The sequence below is a fragment of the Lolium perenne genome, chromosome 2 (assembly GCF_019359855.2).
Source record: "Lolium perenne isolate Kyuss_39 chromosome 2, Kyuss_2.0, whole genome shotgun sequence".
In the NCBI taxonomy this organism is placed as follows: domain Eukaryota; kingdom Viridiplantae; phylum Streptophyta; class Magnoliopsida; order Poales; family Poaceae; genus Lolium; species Lolium perenne.
In genome coordinates, this window is record NC_067245.2 from 107,724,836 (window position 1) to 107,740,624 (window position 15,789).

Genomic DNA, 15,789 nt, shown 5'->3' on the forward strand with positions numbered 1-15,789 from the left:
TCGTCCATGGCCCGCATCTCTTCCTCCTGCTCCGGGGATCGACGAAGAGCGGGCTTGTCCTCGACCTTCTCAAGTTGTAGATCCTGGTGAATCCAAGCTTCGCGCCCGACGAAGCTATCCGCGGCTGAGAGAGCTGCTTTGTGCTCGGCACAGTCCGAGCCTTTTCTTCCCAGAGGCCAAGAAGAGGTCCAAGGGGAAGATCTTCCACTCCTGCCACGACGCTGAACCAAGTGGTTCTTCCCCGGTGTCAGCGTCCTCTATGTGGTGGAGCAAGTCGATGGCGAGATCCGTCAGAAGCGGTGCAGAACTTGGAGGACATGATGGCTTTTTACCAAATTTTTCTAGGGCTTCTTCTGTAAAAGTTTAGTCCTTATCCCAAAATCCCCTAATCTATAGGGGATTTGATGTAAAATGTAACCATCACTTGGTCAATATATGCAGCTTCTAGGGTCTTCGGACCCTATTCCCGTTCAAAAGAAGAAGAAAAAAGAGGGAAATGGATCGCAGGTTAATTCTGTTGTAGTGCGTTGCAAATGTTCCAGGTATTCCACTCTTTCTCATCCAAAGAGCGTAAGCTGCCGGTGCAACATGATACGTTCTTTTTCTTCTAGACCATGCAGGCCGATATTTAGATAACGGTCTGCACCGAGAATAATATTTTGCATTATGAGTTCTCAAGTGTTTCGTTTACCTTGGTACACCATCCTTGTACATTTTGACCAATTATCACTCTAGATTATCTGAGGCTGAAATTGACCATCAAAGAGTTTCACCAGAAACCCACCTTGCAAACATAGCAAGGCATTGCTTTGGCATGTACTCTGGAGCAGTATGTCCGCCGCCCTAATTAACAAACGACAAATTAATATATATTTATTCTTTTTGTGAAGAACATTATATATTTATTCTGTGTAGTATATCATTCTTATATGTTAGCAAACCATGCTACAACCCCTGCCATTGGCGTACAGATAAGGTCTGTGCACAGAAATGGAAAAATGGGAAAGAATGACATCCAGGTCTCGTACCTTCACGGTTGCGAATGTGAGGTTATTTGAATATGACCTTGTATATCTGCATATAAGAGAAGATCCTCATGAGCATCAGGACATGTGTCAACCCATCCAATTGCAAGTTGCAACCCACGACTGACAATCAGTCCTGAAAGCACACTGGCATGCGGGGACAAGCTAGAATTTGTTTTGTTTCACAATGTGCTCTCAACTAGCTGGTGTAGTGCGACTCACCCTGCAACTTGTGCATCGACATACCATGGTCTCCACTCATTCACAACAGAGAAATTCAGAGACCTGATCCAGGCTTGCGTGCCGATGAAAGGTATGATCATGTCGTGATCACCACTGTAAACTAGACATTTGTAGCCTCTTGTGGTGACCTCGAGATGATGTTTCACTGAACTGTGAATATTGTTAGCGTACAGTATGTCGTCATTGCATCTTATCCATAAAGGAACTGTTCCCTGCAACATAGAATGTAATTGATAAACATTACCAATCAGGAAGCAGCAACTGATTATTCACGACACTTGGTGTGAATTACCATGCGGATACCAAGAGCCTCTCTGACTATTTCATTGTTTGCCCATGTTCTGGACATAAGATATTCTGCCGGCTGTGATGAAATCCGAATGGTTAGAGAGAATCCGTTTATGTTCTAGTAAGGAAGAAGTGCAAATTATGTTGCGCTTGGTCACTAACTCTACACTCTGTAGAAATCTCAGACAGTTGAAGCCCGGTCCTGGCAGTGTAGTCTTGCAGCCGGAGCATCTCCCGTGCACCTGAACTCAGCTTCAGATTGTATCGATGTGGGCTTGCAAAAGTGCACATTGGCTCCAGAATATGGTTTGGCCATATGTCCTTGACACACTTTGTGAACAAACCATTTCAATGGCTACTCATACAGAAATGGAAAAAAAAAGAATTGGATACCTCATCAATGACATCATGACTACTTGTGCACTGACGGCTTTGCTGTCTGCTTTGGTCTGCACCGCAGCTATCCTTGTATGCCTGAAAATAGCAAAACGCAAAATAACGATAAACTGAACTGCAAAGGCAAGCATAATACTAGTATGCAGACTTGATTTCTTATTGCTGAAACAAATACAAGAATATTCATCAAGTTTCTTTACTCCCAGTCATGCAGAGTTACCGAAGCAAAAGGACTTGCATGAAATTGTTCACCCGTGTTCTAAAATTTAGTAACCTGTTCACACATTTTTATTACCTACTGAAACTATTACAACATTCCCGGAATAACAATATGCTACAGCTTGCAACTAGTCGTATATATTTGAGTATTTTTTTTATCGAAGTACCAACTTAATATATGAGGTCATGCATGTATCCAAGTAGGAAGATCGCTTTCACAAAGAAGAAATAATACCTGGTACATTTCATCAGATATGAGACCCATTCCATGAGCAAACGGTACTCTGGCTGGATTATCAAAATTCCCATCCGTGACTGGATTACCCACAAGATAACCCTGATCATGATATGTCACATTAGCATGGAAGTAAGTTGAAGCTAAACTAACTTTCGGAGGTCATTTACAACAGGGACGGGATCAAACATGGTAGTTGCGCTCTATTAGCGTACTGTAGAATTCTCGACCTTTAGATTAAGAGCTGGCCCATTGCCATCTTCCTTCCATTTAGCAATTTCAAGGGTGATCGCTGGCACAATCATACCACTGTAGGAGTCACCGGCAACGTAGAAAGGGTTTGACAAGAACTCTGGGTGCTCATCAAACCACTGCAAAAGTAAGAAACGTTAACATCTGCGGTTCGTATATATATGCTAGTAACGGTTGGGTGATCGAACAAGTGTATATACGTGACCTTTGTGAGGAAGGTGACAATTTGAGTGACAGCTTTGGTGTCACTTTATTCGTATCCTTGTGGTGTTACGGAGTATGAGAACCCAGTTCCTACCGGGGAATCCAGGAAGATGACATTGCTAACCTAGGTGGGATCAAGACGTGCAGTTCAGATTCATATATAGTCATAATTAATTATGAGAAGAAGATGGTGAAGAAGAAGAATTAGTGATTGGAAAACCTGCCTTTGTCCATGCGTCTGGTTTATAAAGCAGCTTGGGCAAGCCATCGACGTAGGTGCGACGGTCAAAACTCAGAGGGCCTGCACATACCTGATTATTTAGATCATCATATATAGTAAAAATGTTTTTGTATTATACAGGTAAATTCGGAAACGTTCCCCTCGCGTCGCCCCCTCTAGACGACTGAGGGGGCAAAACCCTAGACCGCCGCCCGGCCACCCCTCCTCCTCCGCCGCTCCTTGTCGCCCCCAGAGGTGACGCCGACCGAAGGCCGCGTCACCGGTGAAGGGGCGGCGGGGATTTCTTCCTCGGCCAGTGGTCCTCGCTTCGCGGCGCAGCAGCTTGGGAGGCTGGTTGCTGCGTGGCGACCGCCACGGCTGGGGCGCTGCTCGGCGAATCCCTCCTACTCCGCGACCTCGGCCGCGGACTCCGGGGGCGGTTGCGGCTGGTGGTGACCTCGGTGGGGATCTTTGGACGCCGGAGCGGTGGCTCCGGTGGTGGCGACGACGATGTCTTTTTCGCGGCGAGCGGCGACCGTGGGTGGTGCGGGGCCATGTCCTCGGCCGTGCGGGCGGCGGGGTGGCGGCGAACGTGTCGTGCGGCGCTAGGGGCTCTCCGTCGGCCCACGGCGTCAGATCTGGGGAGATCTCCGCTCCGAATGGTGAAGCTCGCAGCTCTTGGCCCGATCTACGCGATTGTGGCCGGATGGTTGGTGGTGGGGTTGGTCGGGACCGGGGGAAACTTCTGGCCGGCGGTGGCCACGACGTCGCGGACACCCCTGGCGCCGATTCCCTCCTTGGAGGCTTCGTTGAGGTCCCTTCTCCCTCCCCACCCAACCCTCATGCCCTGGGTGAAAACCCTAGTCCCTGCTTGGGTGGTGGCGGCATCACGATGTCATTCCCCTTCTTGAAGGCACCGTCCGGGGCTGCTGGGGTGGTTGGCAAGGTTCTTCTGTTGTCGGCGGTAGTTCTTGGCGATGCTTCTTGTGCGGTGTCCACCTAGGTCTAGAGGTTGCTCCGCAAGCTTTGGTCTGGTGGTGGTTGCTGCTCTTTGTCTGCCATGATCCTCCTGGTGCGCCTTCGTTCATCAACGTGCCTCCTCTGGATGGTGATGTGGGTTGGCAGTGGCCGTGGCGTGGCTTCTGGAGCGGCAGCTTGTCTTGGTCTCTCCTTTGATCTTTGGGTAGACTCAGGTATGGTGCGTTCTTGGGGGAACCTCTCTGCCTTCCGACGGTGCGGCGCCCTGCGATCCGGGGCGAGAGGAATGGGATCCCTCTTCGGAGTCAGAGACCTTGAGCTGGTCTCCTTTCGCTCTTGTGGCAGAGATGCAAGCAATGTGCCTACGGATGATGCTCTCTACCGCCCTTGCTTCTCCTAGTGTCAGTGTTAGCGTTCGAAAAGACGATGGACACGGCGTGTCAAGCGAAGCTCCTAGTTCTATCTTCTGTAAGTTGTGTTTGCTATGTATGCACTCTGTATCTGCCGGTTTCGTGGCTTTATTAATTTATAAAGCTGGGCTTAGGCCTTATGTTTAAAAAATTATACGGGTGAATTCAGATCGCTTGGAAGCATATGGACAGTTGGCTTTGAAGCCAAACATACTAGTACAATAGTTGCCGATTGTTTCCAAGCAGACATATGAATAGTACCGTTTGATCAAGGAAGGAACGAAAGATGCAATCGATTTGGGAGTTACGTACCGATCTCGTAGACGAGGCCAGAAAAGGCGGAGCATCCAGGGCCACCAGTGAGCCAGAGCATGACGGGGTCCTCTGCCGGGTTCCTCTCCGACCGGATGAAGTAGTAGAAGAGGCGGACGCCATTGCTGTCATCAACCTCCACATACCTAGCTATGTTGGGGATGCGGTGCATGTGTAGTTCACATCACACGAGAAATAAGCCGATCAAATTATTTACTGAGTGGAGAAAGCTTGCTGATTAACAGAGCTAGATGTATGTACTCACCCTGTTTGGAGTTGGAAGGGGAGGGGTCCCTCGAAGCCAGGGAGATGCGTGATGATATTGCTCTGCTGCTGCTGTGGGAAGCTGAAATTTGAGATGGGGATGGATCTGGAGTTGGAGAAGGAGGAAGAAGATGATGCAGAAAAGGGTAGAAGGAGGAGGAGGCAGATGGAGGCAACCAGCGTCCTCATCGTGGCCTTGTGTCGTAGTTGTCTCTCCCGCTCTGTAGTTTTGTGAGGCTTGGCAGTTGGCACACCGCCTTTGTTGGAAGGAAAATACTCGTGTTCCCCCGGGGGATCGTGACAAGCGATCGTCCGCCTACGTGGCACATGCGTGCCCTTGCAAGTTGCAACGTGAGAGATAGAGCGGTGGATGGGGTCCACCATTAGCTTATCGTTTTCCTCTCTAAAAAAAAGCTTATCGTTTTCCGTCGCTTCTCTCCAGACGAAATTACCCACGTTGTTATTATAGGTAGTATCATATATATTGGTCCCACCAAAATACTGATGTGGCAGCTAATTAAAGAGGTGAGAGAAGATTAAAGTAACATAGGTGGATACTGTATCATAGCGCACATCACGAGAAAAAGTTAATGCTAAATAAATCTTGTTCACAATTTTGCATTGAGATGCTGCAAATAATTAAATATAACAAGATTATGATACCACTCCATGATACTATCCACTATAGACATAGTATTAGGCTGTCCATAATGCTAGTATCATAGCTAGTATCATGCATCCTAGCCCCACCAAAAATGCTGATGTGGCAAGTAATTATGGATGAGAGAGAAGATTATAGTATCATAGGTAGATACTGTATCATAGCGCACATCACGAGAAAAGTTAGTATCAAATAAATCTTGTACACAAATTTGTATTGGGATTCTACAAATCAATTAATATAGCAAAACTATGATACTAGTCTATGATACTATGCATTATGGATCTAGTATCATACAAAAGTATCATATGCATGATACTACTATATAATACTACCCACTATGGCCAGCCTTATGTAAAAATATCATATGCATGATACTAATATATGATACTACCCACTATGGCCAGCCTTATCTCCTTCCCCATCTCAAACACAGAACCACTCTTCTACGAATCCTACCCCGCCTCCTCCTAATCCTGGCCACACCGTGCAAGCTCGACGACCGCCTCGCCAGCTCCTCGTCCTCGCGCCGCCGCTCCCTTGCCTCATCATCCTCAAGCTCGAGCCCGGTCTCAGCCAGCTCCTCGTCCTCCCGTTGCTCCTCAAGCTCGGAGACGACGACTACGTCCCGGCCCGCTCCTCAACCTCGCAGGGCTCCACCCAGGCACCCAGCCGGTGGACTGCACGAGCTCGTCCCCCTCCGGCGAGGTCGCCGCGACCATGCTCGCCGCCTGCGGCCACCACTGTTGCCGCTCCGGCCATGGCGATGGCGATGCTTCTGCGAACCCGTCGATAGATGGCGCTGCTGCAATTGTTGTGCAACGTTGCTACAAAGGATGGTCGGGCCTGCTACCAACGGCATAGCGCCCGCCTGCTTAGCCGCCACCCATGGCGCATGCCCCGCTCCTCCAAGCGCACCAGGCCAGGCCCAAGGCCCCCACCTCCTCGTCCTCCGACGGCCCCCCAAGCTTGGCCGGCGCAGCTGCAGCCATGGTGTAGTGGAGCACCGGTGTTGCGAGGGATGGCAGGGGCGGCGCTGCTACTTGTGGCTGTCGGCGTCGCTACACGCGGTTGGTGGCCGTGCTACTTTGTGGCGTTGGCGTCTGCTACAAAGGGCAGCGGCCGCTGCTACGAAGGGCGGCGGCGCGACAGCATATGCTACAATAGGCGTCGGCGTCCGCTACAGAGGGCGGAGGAGTCTGCTACAAAGGGCGGCGGGGACTGCTACAAAGGGCGGCGGCGCGATGGCGGCTGCTACAATAGGTGTCGGCCTCTGCTACGAAGGGCGAAAGCGTCCGCTACAATAGGCGGCGGAGCGACGGCGTCAGCTACAATAGACGCCGGGCGGCGGCAGCGGCTAGCGCTACAAGCGTCGCCGGCAGTTGCTGTAAGGTTGCTACAAACAGGGGCGCCGCCGTGCTGCAAGGAGGCCGACGGCGGTGGCGGTGCTGCCGGACCAGGCGACGGTGCTGCCGGCGGGCGGCGGCACTGTAGGGACTTGGTATCTCCGCGTGGTGCCAGCATCGTGCGGGACTGGGAGTAGGGGAATCGCTCTTATTTTTATGTGTTTTCCTTTTTTTTCTGCGCCGACTCCAATTAGAGGATCGGGGATTTGATCCCCCGGGGACGCTCAGCGTTGCCCCTTTTGAAAACAACCTTGATTTGTTTGTTTCTCTCTTTTCCACCCGGGTGCATTGAACTTGGTTGTTCCCTTCTCGTTACAATCTGGTCACAAGGTCGTTTTTCTTTTCCATATCCACTTGAGAAGTACTCCGTTTTTTTTTCCTATGAAGGAAGACAGCGTTACAATTTGTGTTCATTGGTGTCCTTTGCTCTGGCCTCTTGGCCTTGAGCACCATAGTTCGTGAGCTCTGTCTTTGAACTAAAAGATTAAGCTATCTTATTTACGAGGAAGAAAACAAGGCCAAGTCATCACAGCGGGTGTTCTGAACTTAAGGTCATTAGAGGAGAGCAGTTGGTCCCGCTCACTCTCACCAATCATCATATTTGCAAACTGTTTCTGCTGCCAACATGATACCTGGAAAGTGACCCATTTCTCGCTCGCAGCTTGCAAGTCGAGAAGACTGGTAAGAAGTAAGAACACGGTGAGCTTGCTTTCTATATCACCCACTCTGGAGTAAGCAGCTCCAGAAAGGATGCAGATGTAAGCAGAGGAATATATCAGGGTTTCAGGTTTGTTTTTGTCTAGCTCTTGCTCAGCTAATCTTAAAAAAAACTTAATAAGCTACTTACATATGAAACTACAACAGACAAGGTAACAAACTAATGATTCATACATATAGGATCAAAGTTCTGACTAACACAACGTCTCACTCTCACAGAAGAGCGGACACAGAATCACAATTATGCACTCAAATTACAGGACTACTACAATTGCAAACCAAACTAGGCAGTAGCATACAGGCTGCACAGATGCGTGGCTCCGGCCATATAACCACATCAAATGTTCATGCTTCTAGCAACCCTTCCATTCAGCGTTGTTTCGCTAGTATGAAGACCCGGTGATGCCCAATCCGAGTCTCATGGATGCGGCCAAGATGACGAAGGACCTAGAAAACAGTACAGGATTATCATGTCCATATTTGATATTTGGAACTAATTGGTTTTGTTTCAATAGAGTTTTTTTGTAGTTGATGTAATATTTCCATGAGTTATATACATTTTTGGTACCACAACTTACACTGGATGTGCAGTTTAGTACCACAACTTGCAAAACGAGCATCTAGAGTACCACAACTTGCATCGAGCGAGCAAATAGGTCCACCACCAATCAAGAGTCGACATGTGGCATTGGGATTTTTGCAAAAAGGCACCCTTCATATTTTTCTATCGCAAAATATAACCTTGTTTCTTTTTTACATGCGGGTCCCACCTGTCAGAACCTAGAAAAAATTCAGAGATTTTACGTGCGCCTGCTGAGATTCGAACTCGCTACGTGGAGCAGCCTTAAGAAAAAGGTTGCCACCGGGATAGCAACACTTACATGAATTCTTGTCGGACTTCGCTCTACTATAGATTGCTGGACGGGCGTGGGCATCTCCAAACATACTTAAATACATGTATGTATAGAGAATATTCACATCGTTCTAACTTCTAACAAACTAAGCTAGTATATCTTCTCCAAGCACGTGAATAGTAATAACGTGAGCTATGTGCACTATCTGATAGGATTTTACCGTTGTGAAGACTTGTTAAACGTACATCTATTGTGTTCGCTGAGCGTGGTGGCATCGTAGGCGACACACACGATGGCGTCGACGGTTGTCGTAATGAGTCAGTAGAGAGCCAAAGAACAAGCGGGTGTTGCACTACCACATGCCGCAGCAACGAGGAAACCCCTCGCCACAAAAGAGCACAACATAGAACGAGACGTGAATTGCGGACGCTACCGACCATGATAACGACGCCCGCCTCGATGCCGCCTGCGTCGCCCTCGAGCCTCAGCTCGGGCGCCGCGCCGTCTTCGCCGGGCGACGCGCCTTCGCCGGGTTCATCCGCCTTGACGCTGCTTGTGTCGCCCTCGAGGCCCAGCTCGGGCGCCGCGTCGTCTTCGCCAGGCGACGCCTCGCCTCCGGCCCCGCCTCCGCCTCCTCCGCCGCCGGCCACGGGGCCCCTCACGCTCGCCCATGCAGGGATTCGCGTCCCGAGCACGCGGTACCCCTCGGACGAGTACATCTGCACCGCGTCGACTTCCGCGCCTTCACCATCCACGCCATCGCCCCTGCCCGCCTCTGCCCGGGCTGCTCTCCGCGACCCGCAGTGGCTTGCGGCCATGCAAGACGAGTTCGACGCCCCCGGCGGAACCAGACATGGACGCTTGTTCCCCGACCCCCTCACGCCAACATCATCACCGGGAAGTGGGTCTTCAAGCACAAGTTCCATCCGGACGGTACTCTCGACCGTCACAAGGCGCGGTGGGTGGTTCGTGGCTTTCGCCAGCGTGCCGGTATCGACTTCACCGACACCTTCGCCCCGGTTGTAAAGCCCGGGACGATCCGCACCTTCCTTGTAGACTGTAATAGTCGTGCCGACTACTCGCGTTGTCGGCGGATGTTTCCTAGGATGAACCTTGTCTTACGTGTGTGTGCAGTTCTAACTCATAAAAGCATCGTGTATATGTTTCGCAATTAAAGGCGTTATTAATTTAACACCAGGTTTTTAGCTTTTTATCTAAAAAAGTGGACGTAGCTCACGATTATTGCTATTCACGTAGCTTAGTTTGTTAGAAATGGGAACGATGTGAATATCCTATACACATGTATTTAAACCTATTTGGAGGTGCCTGCGCCGTACAGCTATCGTATAATACAATAAAGTCCGAAAGCAATTCACGAAGTGTTGTCTGGTTTGGTGGCAATAGTTGTTTTGAGGCTCCTCTAGGAAGTGTGTTCGAATATCTGCAAGCACAACTTTGTTTTCAATTTTTTCTATGTTCTGAAAGGTGAGACCCGCATCTAAAAAAGCAACAAGGTCACATTTGCGAGAGAGAAATAAAAGGGTGCCTTTTTTGCAAAAATCGCAATGCCACATGGCCGCTCCCGATTGGTCGTGGACCTATTTGCTCGCTCGATGCAAGTTGTGGTACTCCGGATGCTCGTTTTACAAGTTGTGGTACTAAACTGCACATCCAGTGCAAGTTGTGGTACCAAAAATGTATATAACTCTATTTCCATAGTTTCAAGTTGTTCTACAGTTGATGTAACATATTCATGGAAATTGCAGTAGTTTTTGTGAAGCTGGAAGGAAAGTACATGCACAGCAATATTCGTTTATAACTTTGAACAGGTGATCACTTCAGGATAGGGGTAGAAATTTCTTTTCTTCATCTTGTTCAATGACTACTCGAATTCGTCAATGTACTTGCTAGTTATTTTTTCAGTTACTTTAAACTATGGAAACAAGATATTAGAAGAACAGATGCAGTAGCAAAAAAAATGTCATTTGTTCATCTGTGATCATGAAGAATAGGAATATACTACTACCTCTGTCCATTTTTAGATGTCAAAAATTTGTCTAAATTCGAATGTATCTAGACATTTTTTAGCCATAGATACATCCAAATTTAGACGAATCACTGGACATCTATTAACGGACGGAGGGAGTATAAAGTTTCGACCAAAGTGGTTAAAGATGCAAATACTCACGGTAAGGATAGATTTGCCTGTGTGATCAAGCTTTAGCCCAGGCCCCTTTATATCAGCTTCCAGGAAGAAATGCTTCCCCTTCGCTGCCTCAGTGGCAGCTATGTCCCTTAGTTCCTAGACAGAAATTACAATATGATTTTTTCTACATGATGAAATCAGATTAACAGCAATGTCCAGAACTTACCAAAGCCCTTTCCCATGTGTCTTCAGATAACTGCAAGAACGTTGAGAGTGGTAAAGAAAATGTCATCTCAAAAAGTAACTGCTTATCAGCGAAAAGTAGCGCAAAAGGGAAACCTTTTTCTTAGGACATGCAACAAGATGAGCATTAGCATCTGCATATGTTGCCATCTCGTTTATTGCAATGTTAACCTTCTCCAGTGTAAGCCTCCCCCTCATGTACCTGTAGTAACAAATTGGGATATCATATTTAGTGTCTAGTTATGAGAAAAGCCATAAGATTTAATCACTATCATCTGAGACGAGCAAAATAGAATTTGCATATTCACCTGACAAAATATTAGGAAAGATGATTAATGTTTCCAGTGGCATTTGGACTAAGGAAAAAAAATGACCATATGTTCTCCTAAATTTTAGTAAATTAGCCTGGAACCCTTTTCTTAATGTCAGCCACACAGCTATTTATCACATTATTTATTTTCTTCAACTCAGATACCTCAACTCGTTCGACAAGGTAATACCAGTGATATACAGAGGTATAAAACTAACAGATAGTGATTCATGAGTTCAAAATGAAGAGAAAAGACCATGTAAGGAAACACGACCACATGTCCCACTACCAGAGTGATTGGATGACACTAATAAACCAAATCACTGCCTCAGAACAGTGCGCCCTACAGGCAGCAGAAGGATTACAATGCAAACAAAGCAGATTCAGCAGAGCAGATTTGTCTAGGCTCTACGTAAATCACAAAACAGTCAGCTAGCAACTCTGAGTATTTGTAGAAAAAGGAAAAGGAATGAGAACACACACATCACGTATGCAGAGTAATACTGGAAAAAAAAAACACTTGCATGTACATAAATCGGAAGCTCTAGCACAGAGATGTAAAAGAATAAAGGGCCGCTCAACCAGAGTTAGAAAATCAAAAGTGGATGGTTGCTCTTATATGAAGCAATGATACTGAAATGAAGCTACAGGTAAAACTGATAACTTACGATGACAATGAGTCAAGCTCCCCGGTGGATATATACCAACGAGGTGCTGCCCCTTTCCCCTTCTTCACAGAAACAAAAGAAGGCATTAGTTCAACAAACAGAACTTCTTTTTAAAACAATTATAGCTAAGATCAGTGAATATTACACAAAATAAAATTCTTTACTTTGGGAGCTGCAACTGGCTCATCCTTAATCTTAAAATCAGAGTCCAGAAATTCTGCAGGTGTGTTGAAACTAAAGCACTCAGGCAACATCCTGGAACACAAACAGCATGATTCTTGTCACAAACAGGGTCAAAAATTCTTGTCACAAAAAGTGAAGATAGAGATAACAGATAAAGTTAATAGCACCAAGTACCTTGCCGAGCTCTGTTCCAGAGGAGTAGCAACGACATCCTCACGCATCCCAGATGGCATGTTTGCAAGCATGTGCTGCAACTTCTGCTGTTGCTTCAGGGATTTCTCCACTAGTTTCTGCATCAGGATTTAAAGAAGCCACAATGAGAAGTAGCCACGTTTCAACAACAGACTGAACAAAATTAGGTTCAAATAGGTTAAGGGCAAATAAAAATATCATCCTCTTGTAACACCCGCATATGTACTGGGCAGTGGTCATGGGTCGTCATCCGACCCATCACCTGTTTCATGCCCAGCCTGAAACCACCCACTCTGCCCAGTGCCCAAGTGTTCAATGGGATGCTTGGCGTATTAGGCAACAAAGCAGGCAATGAAGTTGCTAACTACCAGGTGTTCAACGAAGTGTCTCCAAAGAAAGTTCTGTATAATAGGAGACTCCACAAGGTTACGAGACACATGATGCCTACCAGCAACAATTCATGTCATGTTAGTTGGGTGTGGGTGGTGCGAAGGTGGAGCCACTCGCCAAAAACTCTGACAGTGTCACCAATGTTGGAGGTTTGCTTTTCTTCCAGAGCTTGATCTGGAAAGCCTCCCAGAGAAGGATATTATGGAACTGTGGGATAGCAGCTGACTCTGCTCTTGGATTCTGATCCTGTCATGTTCATCGAGGAACCCATGATGGCCCGCCGCGAGAATTGTGATCCCAATAGTATGTCATGATGTAGCAGTTGTTCAGGGAAATACCGCCATGGGGCTAGGTGGTTTCAGGCTTTCAGCCCTGGACACCGTGAGCAGCAACATATGGGGAAAATGCCGTCATGGAAGCATGACAGCTTCAGTTCTGGTCCTGGTGTTCATGTGTTTGTTTTGCTAACGGAAACAAGAATGTTTGACTGACAATCCTAGTCCTCACATGTTTGTTGGCAGTTCTCTGTCTTTGGCATGAACAGTAGATGTAAATCCTGGTGCTTTTCTCGCTCTTCTATAAACATATGTTGAGGGATTCCGCCCCCTCTGCTCTCGTTTTTTTGAATAAAAAAAATCCCTGGTTCTTACCCCCTGTTCTTACGAGGTTTGGTGCATGTTCAGTGGGGCTGTTGGATTTGTACAGGTGCAATTTGAGTTGGGCCAAAGCTGGAGCCGGCATCTAGTATACCCTCACTCTTGGAGATGTTGACATCATCGTGACTTTGCGCACAAGCAATTTATGCTAAGTCATGGATATATTTGTTAGCACTTTGCACATGTTTCATAAATATATCAAATGGATTGGCAGAAGAACTGGGAAGTGCACATGGAATTATAAGCAGTCGGACTAATAGTTGAGTCGAATTGAAGGGAGATTGTTCTTGTCTCACTTAGTACTAAGAAATTTCCTCTATCTAGGTAATATGAGCTGTCTTCTTTGAGAATGATATTGCTGTATGCAAGAGATTTAGATTGGCAGTGAGCCCTGTTGACATGATAAAGAAGTTGCATCTTGGCAAAATTTGGCAAATCTTTGAAGCATACGTGGGCATAGTAACTTCTGAGTCCAAAATGGATAACCAACCAGTGTACATATCAGATTTATAGTTGTTTGGTGCTAGTGAACCGGTGCAAATATTTGTTTGTGTCATTTGACAATATCAGCATACACATGGGAATGCCCTGACCTTAAAATGGGAGCCAAAGGTTTCTATACACATAATACAAGGTTATGGAGTGATGATGGTATTTCAGGTGCTAAAGCGCTTAGACAGGTGCAAGGATGTATGTCCATTGATCCGTTTTAGAAAACATTCAGTACCGGCGATGGGGTCATGACAACTGATCGATCTTTTCTGAAATTTGGAAAACGAATTTCAGTACAGACCATTATCTCCTGGCATCCAGTCAAATATTTCTGGAAGAGTGACAACACTTCTTACAGCTGGAACACGTGAAACTAGTGGCCGAGTTTCAGGGTTGAGAAACATTCAACATGTGAGTTGGAGCTACAAGGTGGTGCTAGAGGAACAAGTCACTATGTGGGGGAAGCCAATGTTTTGTGGGGGCAGGTAATCTAACATCAATCCCACATATGCACTTGACTTTTAAGTGGGCATGGACTGGCTCGAAATTCAGGTGGACATAGGCCGATGACTCTACTGGTATCTAAAGAAGCAGCTGAGGAAAGGGCATTGAACAAATGAAATGAAATCACCTGTCCATTTTCTTCTTTCATACAGCATACTGTATCTCCTCTTCTATCTCACTGATTTCTGCTTCTCTCCACCGTTATTTTTGGGTTGGATTTTGAGCTCACGTCCCGGTAATATGTACTCCAATTTAAAATTGGTACAGACCATGAAGCACAATTCATATCCCCTTTTTGAAAAGAGAAAATAAATCCATTTCATGCCCTATGATTTAAATCAATCCGCCATCCATCACAAGAACATCAAGTGGAGCAAGATTAGCATGTTCTGTTTAGCAAACACCACCATCACTGGACAATTTGCATCCCTGATCATCACAGTCAGGGTAGGAACAAGAGACGGGCACACACAATTAGTTCAATCTTTTAATGAGTCCTACTCATGCACTGTAATCGTAACTGTTCCACCATTTCCCCGAAAGAAAGATCAGGATATCCTAATGGTTTCCCCTTTCCCTGTTTGCTATTTACCAATTACCACACCGGTTCTGGATTCTCAAAGAAACAGAGAAAATAGCATTCAGAGACAGACCGCAGCCCAGTAGGGCACGAGATCTGGCAACCTGTGGGTACACTGAGCACGGAACGATACCTTGGCCTTGGGGATGGCGTCGAGCTCCTCCTGCAGGCGGCGGCGGATGGCCTGCACCTGCGCCTCCATGGCCGTCACCGAGGCGTCCACGGCGGCGAGGTCGGTCACCGCCGTTGCCGGGTACACTGCGTACGGGTAAGATAAGGGGTCAGGGCCCACGACGCTAGGGTTTCGGGAGTGGGCAGGGGGGAAAGCTCACTGTTCCGGGCAAGCGCGAGGTCCTGGAGCTCGTTGACACGGGAGCGGAAGGCGGTGGCCACGGCTTCCAGCGACGTGCTTGCGGGGTTCGCGGCGGCGGCGTCCATGAGGAAGGGAGGCCTCGGCGGCGGCCGGCGGGGACAGAAAGTGTGGTTTGGGCGGGAAGGAAATGGGAGCGTCGGGTTTGGGGAAAATTGGGATCTCGGGTCTTGTTTCAGCAGTTGGAGCGCATCGTTGGGCGCGAGTTTTGTTTGAGTTTGACAGAAAATTATGGCTAGGATAATTATTGATTCATATATTTTTTTTTTATGCATTTGATCGGATTTTAAATCGTTCCATTTTGGATAGATTTATACTTCTTTTTTCCCCTGAGCGGAGGAGTATGGAAGAGTAGATATGGGTGACAAACT

At 47.3% G+C, this 15,789-nt stretch overlaps 1 protein-coding gene and 1 pseudogene across 2 annotated transcripts; both read right to left on the reverse strand.

The window, feature by feature from the left end:
- Positions 1–493: 493 nt before the first annotated feature.
- LOC127333695 (serine carboxypeptidase-like 2) lies at positions 494–5,270 on the reverse strand (annotated as a pseudogene).
- A 2,665-nt stretch (positions 5,271–7,935) lies between these two features.
- Positions 7,936–15,589, reverse strand: LOC127333697 (SKA complex subunit 1 homolog). 2 transcript variants are annotated; one of them, XM_051360103.2, is made up of 9 exons: positions 15,381–15,589; positions 15,182–15,306; positions 12,409–12,524; positions 12,216–12,306; positions 12,052–12,110; positions 11,170–11,275; positions 11,057–11,086; positions 10,873–10,986; positions 7,936–8,277 (listed from the first exon to the last, which is right to left on the reverse strand). In XM_051360103.2, the coding sequence occupies exons 1-9, from the start codon at positions 15,484–15,486 to the stop codon at positions 8,200–8,202; spliced, it is 825 nt and encodes a 274-aa protein (XP_051216063.1). In that variant the 5' UTR covers positions 15,487–15,589; the 3' UTR covers positions 7,936–8,199. The 2 variants fall into 2 exon arrangements, with proteins under 2 accessions (XP_051216063.1, XP_051216062.1); XM_051360102.2 differs by having other exon boundaries at positions 12,052–12,113; positions 15,381–15,587.
- Between the last annotated feature and the right edge of the window lie 200 nt (positions 15,590–15,789).

Excerpts from the sequence above, each read along its gene's own strand:
- LOC127333697 (XM_051360102.2), bottom strand. The coding sequence starts at position 15,486 with ATGGACGCCGCCGCCGCGAACCCCGCAAGCACGTCGCTGGAAGCCGTG. Across the intron at positions 15,307-15,380 it reads CCTCGCGCTTGCCCGGAACA|TGTACCCGGCAACGGCGGTG; the intron begins GTGAGCTTTCCC and ends ACCCGTACGCAG. Across the intron at positions 10,987-11,056 it reads ACACATGGGAAAGGGCTTTG|GAACTAAGGGACATAGCTGC; the intron begins GTAAGTTCTGGA and ends ATTTCTGTCTAG.